The sequence below is a fragment of the Calidris pugnax genome, unplaced genomic scaffold, assembly GCF_001431845.1.
Source record: "Calidris pugnax isolate Ruff unplaced genomic scaffold, ASM143184v1 scaffold130, whole genome shotgun sequence".
NCBI lineage: Eukaryota > Metazoa > Chordata > Aves > Charadriiformes > Scolopacidae > Calidris > Calidris pugnax.
Window position 1 is genome coordinate 589142 of NW_015090850.1, and position 22086 is coordinate 611227.

The 22086-nt window shown below is 41.3% G+C and overlaps 2 protein-coding genes across 2 annotated transcripts in view; both read right to left on the reverse strand.

The window, feature by feature from the left end:
* MN1 (meningioma (disrupted in balanced translocation) 1) overlaps nucleotides 1-4089 on the reverse strand; it is a 61340-nt gene extending 57251 nt beyond the window's left edge. Inside the window, exons 1-2 of the mRNA XM_014943159.1 lie at nucleotides 4085-4089; nucleotides 3120-3210 (exon numbers count right to left, since the gene is read on the reverse strand). Coding sequence (XP_014798645.1) covers nucleotides 3120-3210; nucleotides 4085-4089 — 96 coding nt within the window. The remainder of the gene's footprint in view (nucleotides 1-3119; nucleotides 3211-4084) is intronic.
* Nucleotides 1301-17148, reverse strand: LOC106888734 (phosphatidylinositol transfer protein beta isoform-like). Its single transcript, XM_014943160.1, has 7 exons — nucleotides 17137-17148; nucleotides 15735-15857; nucleotides 9613-9690; nucleotides 8489-8599; nucleotides 7899-8021; nucleotides 4509-4593; nucleotides 1301-3210 (listed from the first exon to the last, which is right to left on the reverse strand). The coding sequence occupies exons 1-6, from the start codon at nucleotides 17146-17148 to the stop codon at nucleotides 4546-4548; spliced, it is 495 nt and encodes a 164-aa protein (XP_014798646.1). The 3' UTR covers nucleotides 1301-3210; nucleotides 4509-4545.
* Nucleotides 17149-22086: the final 4938 nt, after the last annotated feature.

Below are 22086 nucleotides of genomic sequence, written 5' to 3' on the forward strand. Positions count from 1 at the left end.
CCATCTCCTGCCCTGGTGCCACCCTCCAGAAGCTTTATCCAGCGCCGGCTGCAGGTTTCCAACCCCAGGTTGGAGATGGAGGAGGGTGCAAGTGCTGAGGAGGAAAAAATACAGGAGTAAAGCCTCATTGCAGACAATTCCAAGCAGCAACGCAGATGCCAGTTTAATTCCATCTTTCATCAGGAAATGCTGAAAATTGGGACCCGAGATGAAAAGTTACACCATCGTAAGAACGGCAAAGGTCCCTGGCAATAAGCAGCCGTTACACTCAAGCCTTTTTGTAATTTATCCATTTTAGGACCAAACCGAGTACTTTTCCTGCCACCTCTTCCTTGCTCCATCAGTTATTAGGTTATTTTTAAAGACTTGAAATAAATACTAGATTGTGACTGGGATTCCCTTCAGGGAGTTGGAGAGAGCAATAAGGGATTATGACTGGGACTCCTTTCAGGGAGTTGGAGAGAGCAATAAGGTCTCCCCTCAGCCTCCTTTTCTCCAGACTGAACACCCCCAGCTCCCTCAGCCTCTCCTCGTAAGACTTAATCTCCAGATCCCTCACCAGCTCCGTTGACCTTTCCCTCACCAGCTGCATTGCTCTTGTCTGGACACGTTCCAGCCCCTCAACGTCCCTCGGACACGCTCCAGCTCCTCAACATCTTTCCTGTCATAAGGGCCCCAAAACTGGGGACAAACCTAGAAGGTTCCTCAGAGATCCTCGCCGAGAGCCCCACAGACCTACGTGCCACATCCCCGGGTGTTCGGCAGGAGCAGTTGTTCACCCCTTCGGTCTGGAGGAGCCAAGCTGTTGGAAACCAGCCTTGGCACCACTCAAGGGGACATCCAGGGCTCCAACCCAGCCACCTCCCTTCCTCCACCCCAGCTCTCCCACAGCAGGGCCACCTCCAGCCTTCCCTTAGCATTTTTCCTTTAATTAGCAGCAGCTGTAAGACATGGAAACAGCCACAGCTGCTGCAGAACAAGAGCATCAAACACAAGTGTCTGCCAAACTCAGCTGGGCAGGTTAAGGTGGGCAGTCAGAACACACCACAACAGCAAAACAACTTCTCCCTACTCTACGTTATTCCTGTGAAGTTTGTGCTGCTCGGCCTGAAATCCTAAAACACCACAAAAATCCAACAAGCCCTTCCCTTCCTTCCCCCCAGCTCACAACTAACGTCCAAAGCCAGGATTGAGCTCACAAGGGCTGCAGCGTGTCCTCACAGGGCTTCCAGCCTCCTCACCCAGCTCCAGAAACGCCAGCAAACTGCAAAAACTAAGACCTAAGAAAAGAGACAGAGCATTTTATGATCAAATTTATTTAATTAAATTTCATTGACTGTTTTACTGTAGGTCACACCAGAGACTGCCAAAGTAAACTAAACATTGTACATTCACTACAAGATTCTCTCCGATTATTCACAACTAATCCAAAACCATGGAAGTTCTGGGTCCCTTTTCCCTCAGTTTTGTGTCCCACGGGACTCGTGTCCCAGCACCAAAGAGGACGGAGCCCTGGGGGTCCCAGAGGTGCAGCCCCCCCCAGGCTGCCAGCACTTCCAAAATCCTACCTCTGTGTGTGTGTGCGCGCGCACGTCTCTCTCTATATTTACAAATCCAAGCCCCTGATGGTACAGAGGACAAGTAACTGTTTAACTGCAAATCAATAAAGGAAAAAAAACATTTAAAAACAAATTAATTTTGCAGCACAGGGTGCAATTCCAGAGCAGAGGGGGCTGAATGCCCACACCCAGCCCACCCTGCAAGCTTTGGGAAATTCTGTCACTGCCCCTAATGGAAATCACACCCCTCCCTTTGTCAGCAAGGTAGGTCCCAAATCATTCCAAAATACCTGGATTTAGATGAAATTAAGATGACAGAAGCCTGAAAGCAACGCTTGTCCCACTAAGGTGTCTGGGGATGCTGGAAGGAAACCAGGCATTAATAGAACTTCATCCAATTAGTGTTTTTAAAATAATTTGTTCCTGATCTAGCAAGGATTTTGGTAATATACACCTATGATATGCTCTGAATATTTCCTTTAAAAATGCTGAAGACATTTTCCCTATTTTAGAGTTATCTACAGGAGGTCTTTATTACACCATCTTTACTTTTACGTGTCTACTCCTAACAAATATCAAGAGAAATACGTTTCAGATGCTACAATTTAAACTTTCATCATATCTGAAAGTATACATCTTTTTTTAAAGTGTATTTTCAACATGAAAAGAGCTAAAAAAAAATCACCATTATATTCCATTGCGTAACGGGTGTGACATCAAGACCGTTTGCATAGCTTCCAAAGCCAAACTCTGGAAAAATTGCCATTTCATCAACAGAAGAATTACTTTGGGGAAGGGCTGTCCCCCCCCGCTTCACTCCCACTGCCCGGCCTGAGATACACTCCAAATATTCTACAAGTATTGTCAGTAACTTTGTCTAAAAAAATCAGCTTCTGGAAAATTTCAAGTTGTAATTACTTTTATAAATCACAAGCCATTTTTCCTTAATCTTGCCAATTTTAATGAAGAAAAACCATTAGCATTTCAATGTACAAAAGTCCAGTAAAACATGTTTTTTTTTCCTTTTAAATCAGTGAATGGGTAAAGTTTGGGTTAAACTTACTCAACAGTAAAAATCTTCCAATTTCACTAATAGAAATTTTTTTGTGTGTGCTGATTTGACTATAGGATAATGACAATCCAGAAATAAATAGCTATAAATACATTCATTGTTCCTATTCCAAAAATAATCACATAGGGAAGACACAAAACTGAAATGAACTTATTGGAATCCGTTTCTTTACAGTGAGATATGGGCAAGTTAGAGCAGAGTGACTCGAGACAGGGGCGGGGGGAAAGAAACCAAGGAGGGAATACATTGGTCCAGTATTGACATTCATGAAACATACCAGTTAGGATAATTCTGCAGTTAATTCGTCCTTTAAATGACACTACTCAGTTGATTTTTTTTTTATTTGCTTCAGGTTTACAGAATGAAAGCAGTTTCCTTTGAATCGTTGCTGAGGACAGGTAGAGTACCCTGGAGACACTGTAACAACCCCTTCTGTATGCATGTGCGTATATATAATTATATACAAATAATCATGCATCCACACACACATTGGTATATCGACACTGCATGTGACGGTTAAATCCATCATCATTCATCATTGGCAGCACTTGTTCCTCTGACTTGGCCTTGATAACGTAGCTGTGGAGAAAGAAAACACACAACGAAACGTTAATGGTGTCCTCAGACCTTAAGTTCTAAACAGGCAGTTTTATCATCTCCAAGAGACACAGGGCAGGGCATCAAAACGGCACCAGGACCCAGCAAATCCTACCAAAGCAATGCAAGACGTGGCAGGGAATCTTAATTTGGGAATCTTAATTTGGGAATCTTGGTTTGCCCTCGCTGGTGGGGAACAGCTCCGGCCTCTGAGGAGCCTCACGCTCTTCACCAGGATTTTAGACCTGCTTTGGCCAGGGATCCCACCCCCGGGGTTAAACCAGTCACGGGGGGAAACACCACTAAGGTATTGGGCATAAACACTCCAAATCTTGTTACTCTTGGACAACCTGTTTCCCGCAGTAACAGTTTTAACACAATTTAGTATTTATAAACATCCTTGTGGAACTGGATTTCAAGAATTTAACATGCCTTGAAGATGACAGTCCACAGTTTCCCTAAATTGCATGGACTGAGTCCACACATCACTTTGCTGCTGAGTGTGCAGCAAAATGATGCTCACCAACTTCTCTGATTTGGGCTCAAAAGGCTACTTTGCAGGTTCAGAGTCGCCCACTTTGGGTTTCTGTACCCGTAGATAAGCACAAGGAACCGAGTTATGTGGCCAACACCTCAGGCATTCTGCCACCTGCTCAGTCTTTACAGTGTCCACCTGTGGAGAAGGTCTCCTATGTACCCCAGAGATGACACCAAGGGTCATCTACAAGCGTTTGATCACCAAGAGGTTATCAAACAGGAGGGAAGGAAGGCCCAGAAGCGTTATCTGGATATACCTCCATTCAGGCTGGGAGAGTTGGGGTTGTTCAGCCTGGAGAAGTGAAGTCTTCAGGGAGACCTCATTGTGGCCTTTCAGTATCTGAGGTGGGCTTCTAAGATGGGGACAAACTTTTTAGGAGGACCTGTTGTGACAGGACAAGGGGGAATGGTTTTAAACTAAAAGAGGGTAAATTTAGACTAGGTACAAGGAGGAAGGAGGAAATTGTTCACAATGAGGGTGGTGAAACCCTGGCCCACGTTGCCCAGAGAGGTGGTGGACATCCCATCCCTGGAAACATTCAAGGCCAGGTTGGACAGGGCTTTGAGGAACCTGGTCTAGCTGTAGATGTCCCTGCTCACGGCAGGGGGGTGTTGGACTAGATGGCCTTTAAAGGTCCCTTCCAACCCAAACTCCTCTATGGCTGTAGATGATTCCTGCCAGCAATTCCCATCCATCAGAACATTAATCCCTTTTCTCCTTTGCCATCCAGCAATTGACTTACACAGCTTGATTTGCCTCAGAACCTACAGAGAACTCCTCTAGGCGTCAGCAGCCAAAGTGCCTCGAACGGAACCCTTCTTACGCATCTAAACGTAAAATAAAACTGTGAGCTACCACACACAGAACCTGTCGCGCTGTTGGTTAGTAAGAGAGAAGTAACGATCTACACGACCAGGACCTGCTTTGCCCTGGCCAGGACCAGCCTCAGCTACAGCTGAGGTTTTTTTGGAGACTGGGTATTTGGTATTTCTGTTTGGTGAGGAAGCCTGGGAACTCTACGGCAGCTGGAAATGATGCTGCTTAAATTTTTTTTTTAAGAGCCCACGATGCTTCAGCATGGAGCCACGCTGCTCAAAATAGCCAACGTGGCATTTCTGCCCCCAGGAAGACCTGAGGGAGGGAGGTCACAGTGCTCTGGCAGGGGCAGATGCTTTTCTATTCTGCACTGATTAACTGATGGGGGTTTAACGAAGCAAAGGTGCTTCTCAGCTCCAGAAGTGAGATACAGAAGGCACTAAGTGAAAGATAAACAGTGAGAAAAGGATGAGCTGGGACAGAGAAACTCTGCAGAACACTGAGGAGGACTCAGAGAGTAACAAAAAAGTAACAGAAAGAGAGATCCAAAACATAAAAATGGACTTAAGACGAAGAAAGGGACCAACAAACGAACTGAAATGTGCAGAGTCCAAGGAGAAAGATTAGTTCAAGCCAGAAGGAAGAAAAGGTGTTAATGAGAAAGTGACAGCAAGAGGAAGGGGTGTGTGTAAGAAAACGGGGTGCTGCTGGTATCGCTGGGCATGTTCTCTGCACTGGTTTGGTTTTATGCATCACAGAACTGCAGGGACCAGCACCATCAGAAACCGGGACCAACAAAAGAACTGAAATGTGCAGAGAGTCCAAGGAGAAAGATTAGTTCAAGCCAGAAGGAAGAAAAGGTGTTAATGAGAAAGTGACAGCAAGAGGAAGGGGTGTGTGTAAGAAAACGGGGTGCTGCCGGTATCACTGGGCATGTTTTCTGCACTGGTTTGGTTTTATGCATCACAGAACTGCAGGGACCAGCACCATCAGAAACTGCTGCTCTGCGGGGACGGGAGCAGGAAGAGATTCTCATTGTATCACTAAGCACTCACTTCCCAGAGCTCCTGACCATAAAACGAAGGATTTGGGGTATCCTTGGGATTTAATGGAAGTTACTGTTTAGCACAATGACTGAAGCAGTTGAATAATGAAACATAAAACCAAATTATCTGGGATAAAATTAGCATTCCTATTTCATTTGGCAGTGAAATTTTTGTCTTTAGGTTATTCTCCAATAATGCACTTCACCACAAAAACCTTGAAAATGCATAATTTATAGGTTTTTGTAGATAGCCCTATTGTAACAGCTGAGAAAAACCGAAACATTTAAACAGTAGGTCCCCACTCCTCTCACATTTCACAATACACACAGAAAAGCTGGGTTAGTGTAACTAACCAATACATTTCTCTTGTGAAAAACTGACTTTTTCAACAATACACTTAAGTTCCTGATGCTTACATCTTACACAACAAAAATGGTAAATGGCACCATTACCAAAATGGTAAATAATTACGCTTGATATTTAAAAATGAGGATAAATGTTATACCCAGGAAGATGTGATATGGGTTTGGGTTAAAGTAAAAACTAAAAAGCAGCAAATATTTGGCAAAAAATTATTTAAAAGAAGTTACTTACCAGTGCAAAACGTGAAACAGAACTTTCTCTACAGGAAGACAAACATCCACAGAGACACAAAAGGGAGTTTTCCTCACACACAGGTGAGTAAAGTGCTGCTCAGTCTCTCCAACACACTCCTTGTGTGCTCTCCTCACGCTCCCACTACCCTTTCTCAGAGAAACTGGATGAAATGTTTCATTCTAAATAAATAACTATGGTGTGTGAAAGAGAACCCTTCTGACAAACATCAGCTACAGAGAGGAAAATGTTACTCTACCTCCTTCACAGACACCCAGGAATGGGTGGCTCTAGGAATGGGTTCTGGAATAAAGTGGAATTAAAGAAGAAATCCATGTGATTTGAGAGAACACCTGCCATCATCAAAAAAATCCAAATGCTGATGAGAAGAGTGTTTGCAAGAGTGAGTGAACATCACTCTTTCCCAAAGCACAGTCTGGGCTCTGCTGCCAACGCAGACAAACCTCTCAGCTTGTCTGAAAAGAAAGTTTGGTTCTACCAGCTCAGAACACTGACCTATTCACACACAAAAGAGTAAGGAAATGCTTCTTCCAAACCCAAAAAACATCTCTAGGAAATGCAGGATGGCTCCACAAACTTCCTAATGCCCAAACCCAGAGAGCACAACAAGTGAGGATGGAGGAGCTACAGCTGATTTTGAAACTAAAAGATGTGGGAGGCACAAACCACAAAATGCACTTCAGAACCAGGGTCAACAGTAGGAGTAAAGCACCAGGTGACCTGATTAAAGATGTCTGGCAGCTGAAATGAGTTAAACCATGCAAAAAAAGCAAGTTATAGTTAAAGACACATCATGTCTTTAAAGAACCAAGACAATGGAAGGGAAGCGATGAGCTGAGTGGGTTTGGGGCATAAAGGGAAAAAATGGGAATGAAACAGAACTGCAAATCCAAAGGCCGCAAAGAACTTCATAAACCTGCAGGATTTTAAATGAGAAAGGTTCATGCCAATGGTCACGCTCTGGAATAATGCTACAGAAGAATGATGCTTCCTGCCTAATCTGAGATGTTCTTCTGCCTCTTCAAGGAAAAAAGAGAGAAAGAGAGAGAGTTTCCTTCTAGACACGGGTGCAAAGCCAGATCAGGCTGTGTGTATCTGCTCCTCACAGCCACTAACACATGAAAATTGATGCTATCTGAAGCCTGTGAATATTACTGACTTCCTTTCTGCAAGTGAATTTCTCCATTTTGGTGTGCTAATTGGGATGAGCTGTCGAGTGACACACAGGAGCTTGCTTGAAGACACATTTGAAGAGAAAAACTAATCAGATCTGACGAGGATTAGAAATGAAACAAAGCAAGACACATGATGGAAAAGCAAGATGACAACTCTGAGCTCTAACTGACAAGGGGTAAAAAGGCACTGGATGGGACTCGGTGCGAGTGTGGTGTGAATGGGACTCCATAAATACAGAGGTGGGTCGGGGCAGATGTTCTGGATTTAGTGGATTTACCTTCCAGCCCCACACAACCCAGAATGCAGCAGCTTGGCAGGGTCTGCCCAGGAGAAGCACTAAAAGGGCCATGATGTTCATCAGCAGTTACCCAAACACACACAAGGGGATGGACACCACGTAACTTTCATCAGTTCCTGACCAGAGAAATCTACAGGGAGATAGCACACAAATATCAACCTTAAAAAGCCATCATTCTTACCGCTTCCAGCTCCTTTTGGGTTTCATCCTCCATTCTCCTAATGTCTTCCATAGTCAGATCAATCCACTTGTCAATCCAACAGAACAACTGGCGGTGAAAGTTGGTAAATATCCTTTTTTCTTGCTTTAAGAAGATAAACAAACATAAATAAATAAACATTTGTGTGGCTCGCTCTGAGCTAAGAGCCCTGGTTAGCACAATGGAAAAGGTCTGAAAACACAAGAACAGATTAATAAAAAAACCCATAAAATACTGGAGAAACACCAGTACATGTCGTATGCAACTTTCAGCTTACAAGGAAACAAAAATCAAAGAATTCTCTTCCTGTCAAGTGTTGTTGCTTACAAAATCGAGTGTTAAACCTACATAACACAGACTCTTTGCTTTTTTAACTGCGAAAGTCATTTATTGCCACCAATGAAACACCATCACTGGTAGATCAAGACACAAATACTTGTAACTGCTGAAGAAAAGAACAGAAATTGCCTGACTGCAATCGAGAGGAAACTCCACCACTGCCTCTCCTCAAAAAACCCCCAGGGCAGCAGAGAACCACCCCACCTGCCCCCCAGCAAGGAACCAGTGCTTACCTTCTGTATAAAGTTTTCAACTTTGTTCTGCAGTCCCCACCATTTAAATTTGATAGTCACCAACTTGTAAGCGCACATTTTAGGACACTCTTCATCAGTTGCTAGCTCTTTCTGTTTATGGAGAAGAGAAAGGAAATATTAATTCTTTATTTAAATTTACTTCAGTCAAATTAAAGTATTATACTTCTTAGAAAGTATAATTCTAAGTATTATAATTATAAATTACATTATCAATTTGTAGTAAACAAAATTTAAAAAATTATTATAATTATAAATATTAAGAATTCTAAGTATTAGTAAATACTCAGCGCCGTGCTCTGACCACAGGGTAACAGGGATTAACAAACAATCAGGGTAAATCTTTAAGACAATTCCACCTATGCTGCAAACATATACTATAAATCTTAGTCTTAACATGGATTTCAATGTCATGATTTCCACTGTAATACACTTTCTGATGCTTTGAAAGGACAATGAAGCTCAATTACAATAACGAGCACCAGAGTAGTTTTTACTTTTGGGTCTACTGTGCAAAGGCAAATTACCTCCGCTTATTAATGTATTTGGAATTTTAACTGAATATAAAAAAGACAAGTAGTACTGAATTTCTGCCCTCTGTTTTAAGACTACCACCATTATCAATTTGTAGTAAACTAAATTAAAAAAATTATTATAATTATAAATATTATTAAGAATTCTAAGTATTAGTAAATACTCAGCGCCGTACTCTGACCACAGGGTAACAGGGATTAACAAACAATCAGGGTAAATCTGTAAGACAATTCCACCTATGCTGCAAACATATACTATAAATCTTAGTCTTAACATGGATTTCAATGTCATGATTTCCACTGTAATACACTTTCTGATGCTTTGAAAGGACAATGAAGCTCAATTACAATAACGAGCACCAGAGTAGTTTTTACTTTTGGGTCTACTGTGCAAAGGCAAATTACTTCCGCTTATTAATGTATTTGGAATTTTAACTGAATATAAAAAAGACAAGTAGTACTGAATTTCTGCCCTCTGTTTTAAGACTACCATTGCTGGTCTCTAAGGAATGGTGAACTATATTTTTTCTGCTGATAAAGACTTCCTAAGGTTGTAACATCAGTTCTTAGTACCTTCCAGTTTGGCCCCAGAGGTCCTCTCTTCGTCTTAACCGACTGAAATAATGCAGGGTCTTCATCAGCTTTGTAGTCCTAGAATATAAAAAAACCCTGAGAGTCAGAAAAATATCTACTAGAGCCAACATCAGCGTTAAGCTTCTGTTCAGGACTATGGAATTGATTCTCCTGAGTGGTCTGGAGCAGGGTGGGTGGAGTTGGTCTGTGCTGAATACTCCATCACACCCACTTGTGATCTGTTCACTCCACGAGAGCACACCAGGGCTCCCTTCTCCCTCACAACTCCCTTGTGCTGCACACAATGAGACATAAGCACCATCCTACTGGTTTTGTAAACTTTTGAGGGGAAGAGAAAGTTCTAACACAGACTGACATGTTCCAAGCCACATCATATGAGATCATCATCCTGAGAAGGCAGAAGAGGAGGGGAAGAGGGCATAAGTGAGATAACTGGCAAAATGGGAAATGGCATAATCTCAACCTTTGAGCCATCTCCAGGCTGAGCACAGAGGACACAGGGCAGCAGGCTGAGAGGCACAGATTTACACCAGACATCACTCCTTTACACCAGACATCACTGCTTACCGAGTCATACACCGTGGGGAAAAAAAGCTAATATAAATAGAGTTGAATAATATATTTTATTATTTATATACTTATTATTTTACATGATATTATATAAATCTATTTAGCATTTCTGTATCATAATTGTTATGCTTTATTATTTGTCATGCCTACTGGTTCCAATTAGACAATGCTGACTGTAATTGCTGCCTAACGGGCTCTTCCTGTGCCTGTTCCACTTGGAATCAGCAGAGAGGGGAGGTTTGCACCTACTTTATTGTCCAGTGTTGATGACTAGTGAGAAAAGTACACTGGTGTGATCTGAAAATGTCAATGCCAGTAAGAAAAATCCCCAGGAGACTGGATGAATGTGTAAGATTATAAAGTACACCTATTTTGAGGAGGTGACATTACTTGTAACTAGACTGTACCTTCGCACTAGCTTGTAAGGCCTAGGAGAAAATCAGTTTCAAAGACCAACAACCCACTGTAAACTTGTTGTCAAAGTAATTGCCATCACTTTATACAGTCCTGTAGCATCCAGTAACTGGAAGGGACAGGAAGAATCAACAAACTCCAAGAAGCTTACACGGGACTAACGGATGCCTCACGGCACGAGCAAGATGCCCAGGGTCAGACACACACCAAAGATGAAACCCCTCAACTCACCAGAGCTGCCATAAGGCACTGTCAAAAATCTGCAGTAAAACGGCTCCAAGCTTCCTTATAAATACAGAAATGTAACTGATCTACTTTCCTTTGTAAGCACTACAATGTGACATCTACATAAAATATTAATTAAAACCCCCAGAACTTAAGAAGTCAGCATCCTTGCTTGAAGAAAGCTAAACAACCTTCAGAAAGCAAGGTTTTTCTCCAGCAGAAAGACAGCTTCCACATTCCATACAACACACAAGTATAAATGGTCTTGCCACATGATTAAAATGAAATATACTTAGTGATTTCTACATTTGCATTGCAACCTCCTTCCTGAAAAAAATAAAAAGAGAAACAAAGCAAAAATATCCACAAACATCACTATTTCCATGTAACAGCCGGTTCATCCAAAATCCTCCAAAGCTTCAATATTAAAACCTGCACTCACTAACCAAACCTGTGGTATCTTGTACCATGAGCACTTCATACCTGTATGTTATGTTATATTATATAGAAGCTTTGAACTGAGACCTTTCAGGACTCGGTTAAACCAAGTCCTGTTAAGGACAATGAAAAAAACAACTATTATATAGAAGCTTTGAACCGAGACCTTTCAGGACTCGGTTAAACCAAGTCCTGTTAAGGACAATGAAAAAAACAACCCATCCCTGTCTAGATGAATGTCTAGATGGACAAGAGAGCATTGTAGGAACTCTTCCCGATACACAAACCCTACCAGCGTGCAAGGAAAAAGACTGGACTAGAGCCAAAGTACAAATAAACAACAGTTCTTTGCAGAGTTTAAGGAAAATATCTCTGCAGCAAGAGCTTAACTCCTGACAGCAACAAGTCCTTCTTAGGAAGAAAAACAGGCGGCTGCTGGAACAAATATTACAGCTAAAAACCCCTGAAGCCCTCTTGAAAGCTCGACAGGCAAAACATCATTATGCAGCAGCATAACAACATAGAGGAGCTAAAAACCATTTCAAAGAAATACACAAATAGGATTTCATAGGCAGTTTCTGCTCAAAATCTCAATATAATATGCATGAATGCCACAAACTATTATAAAGAATTATTTAGAGAGACTGCGAACCACACACAATAAAGTAGTAATCGCAACAACCCCCGAATCCGGGTGCTTCTTTACAATTCTTATTCTCATTTATAAGACCTGTTAAAAGCAATAACAGCCCTGCTGATAGCTCATACTTCACTCTACCAAGCAGTATAAAACCCAAAAGCGAATATACGGGACAGAATGATTTGAAGAAAACTTTCAGAACCTACCATAAAAATGATACGGGTCTGATGCCTTCTCTGCAAATCCACAGCAAAGCTTCCTGAAGACAGAGTGGTGTAAGACTAACTAGGCAGGTGGACACAATTTCTGGCTTTTCAACTCAATATTGCATTAGTTTTTTTGAAGAGAACACCCAATTGTGTGCTGTTGAGCAGAAAAGGCCCAGAGAGCTGACTGTGGAAGGAAGCACATAGGAGCGCTTTGCTCCAGAGTGGTCCATAGCTCTGTGAATTCTCCATCACAGCAAAACCACAGACCAAATGATGTCATATCACCAACTCCCATAACTGAAACTACCACCAGCACCACTTAACTGACAGGCACGTCCAGCCTTTGCTTATTTTGGGGAGGTCCAGCTAAATGGCTTTTAATAACATACGTTATAGAGTTATCCTCGTCTTCTGCAGAGCCCTGTAGCTACAGGACAGTCATCAGGTGAGCTGTTCCCTGAAAGCACCTTTGAAAGAAAGCCAAAGTTCAAACAAACAATAAAACAAAATAAAATGATAAACTTTAACCATTTAAATCAGCACAGACACACGCTGCAGTGTGGTGCAACGCACTAGAAGTTAAAGGTCTTAGAAGGCTGGCTAGAAGATAGGACCATTTATAAGCAGCTAGGACAGTATGAAAAAAGCCTCTGTCAGGGGATAAAATGTAGAATGATGCTGCTGAGCTCCTGGACTAACAATATGGACTTTTTAGATGCCTGTCACCTGATAAATTAAGTCCAAAATGGGAAGGATCCACCTATCAGACAAACAGCTTTTTTACTCAAGAATCTTTTATCACTTTTACAGACTAGGAAAGAGCATTTCCTGTATTCCTTTGTATTTCTTCAAACTGAAGAAGAAGAGATTGTACTCACTGCCCAGCACAGAGAAATCCTGTATCTCTAGTGCTTCGTGCCTGCGTTAATTAATCTGACTGATCTCTATAAAGTTGTATTTTTAGAAGTTTGTTTCAAGTAATATAATGAAGATCCACTACCATCTAGAAGACGACTTTTAATTTCTTCATTGTACAAAAATAGCTATAAACCTGATTTCAATTTCTTTGTTTGCACTCCACTCTACTTTCTTACAAATTGTTTCCAAAAACGGAGCCTCTTCTGATGTTAATTGAGTGTTCACTTCTGCTTACTCTTCAAAAAGTTTTACTCTCCAGGGAAGTGATTTTTATACACAAATCACATAAAGCTACATAGATTGTATGCTGGAGATGATTAAGAGAGGGCAGGGTTAAATTTATATCTAAAGAAAGCCACAGATGTCAGCCAAATTATTTCTATACATACTTAAATGAGCGTGAGTTCACATGTGCATGCCATTAGTATCTTAAAGAAAGTTACTATTTTGAAATTTATGCTGATTGTAGTTCTGAAACTGAAATAATAACTGCCACACCACAATGGGTTGAACAAGGTTCCTTCACTGAACGCATGGATAAATTTTGAATATATCAAAACTTTTATCAAAATTGCTGGATCTCATAGATATAGTTCCATTCTTTCAGACTTACTTTTATCCAAGACAGTACAATCGGGTTGCTTTTCCAGGCAAAACTACGACTGAGAAAATAAATGTACAAATAAAGCTTCCCTTTAGCAACACTATTCCTTCTCCCTAAAAAATTAACACCAAAAAACCCGCCCAGCCACCAAGAATGAGAATTACCAGAAAACAAGCATTAAAAAAAAAGCCACATAATGTACACAATTCCAGAAACTGCCCGACAGAGTGAACCAGTGACTGCTCTGACATCACCGACCAACAACGAGAGAACAGCAGGAAAAGAACCTCTGGACAAACAGAATCCATGGAAAACAGCTCGTGCTTTTGTGGGGGACAGTCACTTTCCAAAACCAACAGCCTTACCTGAAGGCACAAAGTGATCCCATAGATCAGGGCAATTCTGTTACTACAATGTAGCCGAACTTAAAAAAATATACAAATACTCATCAGGTTCCATTATCTAAACTTCATAAAGACATTAGTATAAATGGAAAATCTTTCTAACAGAGTCATGAGCAGTAAAGAAGGAGAAAACAGACCAGAAACCGCCTATTTTCATAACAGAAGAGACTAAAAGCGTGGGTCACATTAACATTTCTGCTAATCAATCTGTAACTGTCTAAGAAAGGGGGCAAACAAGAGGGAAGGGTGTCAGCCTGCAGATAACTGAGTTATCAGCGTTCACATGGAAGTGTTTCATAAAATCAGGGCTCTGCAAAAAACTGAATTTCTGGGAGATGAAACGAAAATCTGAATCACATGCTGAAAATTAATTCCAGGTATTCCTGCACAATGACGGGCTACACTGAGAGTCTGAATTTGAAAATTTTTGCTCAAAATATCTGCTAAAAAATAGTAAGTGGTGTTAGAAGCTACCAAAAAAAGAAAGAGAACGTAGAAACATCAAAGGAGACTTAAGACTGTGGATTAAACCACTCTGCACCTATAGTTTTGAGACTCTGTAGGTCAAATACACAAAAGAAAGGAAAAAAAGAGGATAATGTACTGAAAACTGTTCCAAGGACTTCCCCATATAAAATGGCTTCCACACAAAGATGGACTTAGAGATAAACACTCTACAGAATTCATGATGCCTTAAAGGTCAAAAGTATAAGTGGGTTCAAAGCTGGCTCAGATGTGCTCCTGGGCATGTCAGTGGGTAATGAACACGGCAGGGCACGCACAACCCCTGCCTCTGCACCTCCTTTACATCCACACTCATCTTTCGGGGACAAGCATCTCCCAGTTTCCAGTATTCCATCCTTCCCCAGCTTTCTTATCCTTCCCCAAATACCTGCTACTGGCCACTAACAGGATACTGGTTTAGATGGATCTTTTGAGCCACAATTTCTTGTAGCATCACACCCTTCCATAGGGGTGCAAAGGAGAAGGTGATATCAAGGGCAGGGCGTGAATTTCATAGTGCAAGAAGGCACATAGCAAAGCCTTAGAGTCCTTTAAACAGAGTAAATACCGATATTCAAGACACATTAATAAGCACAACCCTTTATTTACACATCCTGCTCTGGCAGATCTGGAATTGCCTGCCACAATTCCAGGCATGGAAGAGGGAATGCACAGCACACCTTTACCTGCCGGCTCAGCCGTAAGGTCACAGTGAGTGTCTGAAAGAACAAGGGGCAGCAAAACCCTTCCTCGCTGCATTAAAAGAGCCCACACACGTTTGATTGGGTTTACACGGAGGTGCTCCAAACAAAGTATTTTCACACGTGTAAATCCACAGATCACCTGTTAAACACCAGTTCAGCAACAGCACAGGTTACACACCGACGGCGGGACCGCAAAAGGAAATTTATGAAGCAGAAACCTTTCCCCTTCACACACCTTTGCCAAAAGCCTGTGCCCTTCGTGTCCCAGTTGTGCCACTAGAAGTCAAATTCAGTAGACTGATGCTGTAAATGCATTTACTAAGTTTGGAACTTTAGAATGAGTGCTTCTATTCAAGACAATTTTCATTTATTTGTTGGTAAAATCCATACCATTTTAGTCTATTCCCATCAACACAAGCATCAATGGAATTAGCCACGTGCTACACCCCCACCCCAACACCATTCACTTACTCCTGGTTCTACTTGAGTCCTATCTGCAATGTCAATATGAACAACTTCAACACTCTTCCATGTGTTTGGATCTAAATTGTGCACCTGCAGAAAGAGAAAAAGGAATGACTCCCGTGCTGTCACCTTGCACAGTGATGCATCTTATGCAAAATATATCCATGCCATGGATTTTTTTCTGGACTTCATAAAGACAGTGTTCTCAAACCCCACCCTTTCCTCCTCTACCTTTCTAAAAGGGAATAACCTTCACAGTTACATTTTGATTCCCTCACTAACCAATTCCAAACCAGCACAAAGCCTTCAGTTCTTGTGCATTCGGGAAACCTGGATTTTAGATTCAGCTGTATTCTTCTGGGTGGAGTTGGTCTGTGCTGAATACTCCATCACACCCCCTCGTGATCTGTTCACACCACGAGAGCACACCAGGGCTCCCTTCTCCCTCACAACTCCCTTGTGCAGCACACAATGAGACATAAGCACCATCCTACTGGTTTTGTAAACTTTTGATGGGAAGAGAAAGTTCTAACACAGAAACTAGTGTGCTAACATGTTCCAAGCCAATATGAGATCATCACCCTGAGAAGGCAGAAGAGGAGGGGAGAAGGCATAAGTGAGATAACTGGGAAAATGGGAAATGGCATAATCTCAACCTTTGGGCCATCTCCAGGCTGAGCACAGAGGACACAGGGCAGCAGGCTGAGAGGCACAGATTTACACCAGACATCACTCCTTTACACCAGACATCACTGCTTACCGAGTCATACACCGTGGGGAAAAAAAGCTAATATAAATAGAGTTGAATAATATATTTTATTATTTATATACTTATTATTTTACATGATATTATATAAATCTATTTAGCATTTCTGTATCATAATTGTTATGCTTTATTATTTGTCATGCCTACTGGTTCCAATTAGACAATGCTGACTGTAATTGCTGCCTAACGGGCTCTTCCTGTGCCTGTTCCACTTGGAATCAGCAGAGAGGGGAGGTTTGCACCTACTTTATTGTCCAGTGTTGATGACTAGTGAGAAAAGTACACTGGTGTGATCTGAAAATGTCAATGCCAGTAAGAAAAATCCCCAGGAGACTGGATGAATGTGTAAGATTATAAAGTACACCTATTTTGAGGAGGTGACATTACTTGTAACTAGACTGTACCTTCGCACTAGCTTGTAAGGCCTAGGAGAAAATCAGTTTCAAAGACCAACAACCCACTGTAAACTTGTTGTCAAAGTAATTGCCATCACTTTATACAGTCCTGTAGCATCCAGTAACTGGAAGGGACAGGAAGAATCAACAAACTCCAAGAAGCTTACACGGGACTAACGGATGCCTCACGGCACGAGCAAGATGCCCAGGGTCAGACACACACCAAAGATGAAACCCCTCAACTCACCAGAGCTGCCATAAGGCACTGTCAAAAATCTGCAGTAAAACGGCTCCAAGCTTCCTTATAAATACAGAAATGTAACTGATCTACTTTCCTTTGTAAGCACTACAATGTGACATCTACATAAAATATTAATTAAAACCCCCAGAACTTAAGAAGTCAGCATCCTTGCTTGAAGAAAGCTAAACAACCTTCAGAAAGCAAGGTTTTTCTCCAGCAGAAAGACAGCTTCCACATTCCATACAACACACAAGTATAAATGGTCTTGCCACATGATTAAAATGAAATATACTTAGTGATTTCTACATTTGCATTGCAACCTCCTTCCTGAAAAAAATAAAAAGAGAAACAAAGCAAAAATATCCACAAACATCACTATTTCCATGTAACAGCCGGTTCATCCAAAATCCTCCAAAGCTTCAATATTAAAACCTGCACTCACTAACCAAACCTGTGGTATCTTGTACCATGAGCACTTCATACCTGTATGTTCTATTATATAGAAGCTTTGAACCGAGACCTTTCAGGACTCGGTTAAACCAAGTCCTGTTAAGGACAATGAAAAAAACAACCCATCCCTGTCTAGATGAATGTCTAGATGGACAAGAGAGCATTGTAGGAACTCTTCCCGATACACAAACCCTACCAGCGTGCAAGGAAAAAGACTGGACTAGAGCCAAAGTACAAATAAACAACAGTTCTTTGCAGAGTTTAAGGAAAATATCTCTGCAGCAAGAGCTTAACTCCTGACAGCAACAAGTCCTTCTTAGGAAGAAAAACAGGCGGCTGCTGGAACAAATATTACAGCTAAAAACCCCTGAAGCCCTCTTGAAAGCTCGACAGGCAAAACATCATTATGCAGCAGCATAACAACATAGAGGAGCTAAAAACCATTTCAAAGAAATACACAAATAGGATTTCATAGGCAGTTTCTGCTCAAAATCTCAATATAATATGCATGAATGCCACAAACTATTATAAAGAATTATTTAGAGAGACTGCGAACCACACACAATAAAGTAGTAATCGCAACAACCCCCGAATCCGGGTGCTTCTTTACAATTCTTATTCTCATTTATAAGACCTGTTAAAAGCAATAACAGCCCTGCTGATAGCTCATACTTCACTCTACCAAGCAGTATAAAACCCAAAAGCGAATATACGGGACAGAATGATTTGAAGAAAACTTTCAGAACCTACCATAAAAATGATACGGGTCTGATGCCTTCTCTGCAAATCCACAGCAAAGCTTCCTGAAGACAGAGTGGTGTAAGACTAACTAGGCAGGTGGACACAATTTCTGGCTTTTCAACTCAATATTGCATTAGTTTTTTTGAAGAGAACACCCAATTGTGTGCTGTTGAGCAGAAAAGGCCCAGAGAGCTGACTGTGGAAGGAAGCACATAGGAGCGCTTTGCTCCAGAGTGGTCCATAGCTCTGTGAATTCTCCATCACAGCAAAACCACAGACCAAATGATGTCATATCACCAACTCCCATAACTGAAACCACCACCAGCACCACTTAACTGACAGGCACGTCCAGCCTTTGCTTATTTTGGGGAGGTCCAGCTAAATGGCTTTTAATAACATACGTTATAGAGTTATCCTCGTCTTCTGCAGAGCCCTGTAGCTACAGGACAGTCATCAGGTGAGCTGTTCCCTGAAAGCACCTTTGAAAGAAAGCCAAAGTTCAAACAAACAATAAAACAAAATAAAATGATAAACTTTAACCATTTAAATCAGCACAGACACACGCTGCAGTGTGGTGCAACGCACTAGAAGTTAAAGGTCTTAGAAGGCTGGCTAGAAGATAGGACCATTTATAAGCAGCCAGGACAGTATGAAAAAAGCCTCTGTCAGGGGATAAAATGTAGAATGATGCTGCTGAGCTCCTGGACTAACAATATGGACTTTTTAGATGCCTGTCACCTGATAAATTAAGTCCAAAATGGGAAGGATCCACCTATCAGACAAACAGCTTTTTTACTCAAGAATCTTTTATCACTTTTACAGACTAGGAAAGAGCATTTCCTGTATTCCTTTGTATTTCTTCAAACTGAAGAAGAAGAGATTGTACTCACAGCCCAGCACAGAGAAATCCTGTATCTCTAGTGCTTCGTGCCTGCGTTAATTAATCTGACTGATCTCTATAAAGTTGTATTTTTACAAGTTTGTTTCAAGTAATATAATGAAGATCCACTACCATCTAGAAGACGACTTTTAATTTCTTCATTGTACAAAAATAGCTATAAACCTGATTTCAATTTCTTTGTTTGCACTCCACTCTACTTTCTTACAAATTGTTTCCAAAAACGGAGCCTCTTCTGATGTTAATTGAGTGTTCACTTCTGCTTACTCTTCAAAAAGTTTTACTCTCCAGGGAAGTGATTTTTATACACAAATCACATAAAGCTACATAGATTGTATGCTGGAGATGATTAAGAGAGGGCAGGGTTAAATTTATATCTAAAGAAAGCCACAGATGTCAGCCAAATTATTTCTATACATACTTAAATGAGCGTGAGTTCACATGTGCATGCCATTAGTATCTTAAAGAAAGTTACTATTTTGAAATTTCTGCTGATTGTAGTTCTGAAACTGAAGTAATAACTGCCACACCACAATGGGTTGAACAAGGTTCCTTCACTGAACGCATGGATAAATTTTGAATATATCAAAACTTTTATCAAAATTGCTGGATCTCATAGATGTAGTTCCATTCTTTCAGATTTACTTTTATCCAAGACAGTACAATCGGGTTGCTTTTCCAGGCAAAACTACGACTGAGAAAATAAATGTACAAATAAAACTCCCCTTGAGCAACACTATTTCTTCTCCCTAAAAAATTAACACCAAAAAACCCGCCCAGCCACCAAGAATGAGAATTACCAGAAAACAAGCATTAAAAAAAAAGCCACATAATGTACACAATTCCAGAAACTGCCCGACAGAGTGAACCAGTGACTGCTCTGACATCACCGACCAACAACGAGAGAACAGCAGGAAAAGAACCTCTGGACAAACAGAATCCATGGAAAACAGCTCGTGCTTTTGTGGGGGACAGTCACTTTCCAAAACCAACAGCCTTACCTGAAGGCACAAAGTGATCACACAGATCAGGGCAATTTTGTTACTACAATGTAGCTGAACTTAAAAAAATATACAAATACTCATCAAGTTCCATTATCTAAACTTCATAAAGACATGAGTATAAATGGAAAATCTTTCTAACAGAGTCATGAGCAGTAAAGAAGGAGAAAACAGACCAGAAACCGCCTATTTTCATAACAGAAGAGACTAAAAGCGTGGGTCACATTAACATTTCTGCTAATTAATCTGTAACTGTCTAAGAAAGGGGGCAAACAAGAGGGAAGGGTGTCAGCCTGCAGATAACTGAGTTATCAGCGTTCACATGGAAGTGTTTCATAAAATCAGGGCTCTGCAAAAAACTGAATTTCTGGGAGATGAAACGAAAATCTGAATCACATGCTGAAAATTAGTTCCAGGTATTCCTGCACAATGACGGGCTACACTGAGAGTCTGAATTTGAAAATTTTTGCTCAAAATATCTGCTAAAAAATAGTAAGTGGTGTTAGAAGCTACCAAAAAAAGAAAGAGAACGTAGAAACATCAAAGGAGACTTAAGACTGTGGATTAAACCACTCTGCACCTATAGTTTTGAGACTCTGTAGGTCAAATACACAAAAGAAAGGAAAAAAAGAGGATAATGTACTGAAAACTGTTCCAAGGACTTCCCCATATAAAATGGCTTCCACACAAAGATGGACTTAGAGATAAACACTCTACAGAATTCATGATGCCTTAAAGGTCAAAAGTATAAGTGGGTTCAAAGCTGGCTCAGATGTGCTCCTGGGCATGTCAGTGGGTAATGAACACGGCAGGGCACGCACAACCCCTGCCTCTGCACCTCCTTTACATCCACACTCATCTTTCGGGGACAAGCATCTCCCAGTTTCCAGTATTCCATCCTTCCCCAGCTTTCTTATCCTTCCCCAAATACCTGCTACTGGCCACTAACAGGATACTGGTTTAGATGGATCTTTTGAGCCACAATTTCTTGTAGCATCACACCCTTCCATAGGGGTGCAAAGGAGAAGGTGATATCAAGGGCAGGGCGTGAATTTCATAGTGCAAGAAGGCACATAGCAAAGCCTTAGAGTCCTTTAAACAGAGTAAATACCGATATTCAAGACACATTAATAAGCACAACCCTTTATTTACACATCCTGCTCTGGCAGATCTGGAATTGCCTGCCACAATTCCAGGCATGGAAGAGGGAATGCACAGCACACCTTTACCTGCCGGCTCAGCCGTAAGGTCACAGTGAGTGTCTGAAAGAACAAGGGGCAGCAAAACCCTTCCTCGCTGCATTAAAAGAGCCCACACACGTTTGATTGGGTTTACACAGAGGTGCTCCAAACAAAGTATTTTCACACGTGTAAATCCACAGATCACCTGTTAAACACCAGTTCAGCAACAGCACAGGTTACACACCGACGGCGGGACCGCAAAAGGAAATTTATGAAGCAGAAACCTTTCCCCTTCACACACCTTTGCCAAAAGCCTGTGCCCTTCGTGTCCCAGTTGTGCCACTAGAAGTCAAATTCAGTAGACTGATGCTGTAAATGCATTTACTAAGTTTGGAACTTTAGAATGAGTGCTTCTATTCAAGACAATTTTCATTTATTTGTTGGTAAAATCCATACCATTTTAGTCTATTCCCATCAACACAAGCATCAATGGAATTAGCCACGTGCTACACCCCCACCCCAACACCATTCACTTACTCCTGGTTCTACTTGAGTCCTATCTGCAATGTCAATATGAACAACTTCAACACTCTTCCATGTGTTTGGATCTAAATTGTGCACCTGCAGAAAGAGAAAAAGGAATGATTCTCATGCTGTCACCTTGCACAGTGATGCATCTTATGCA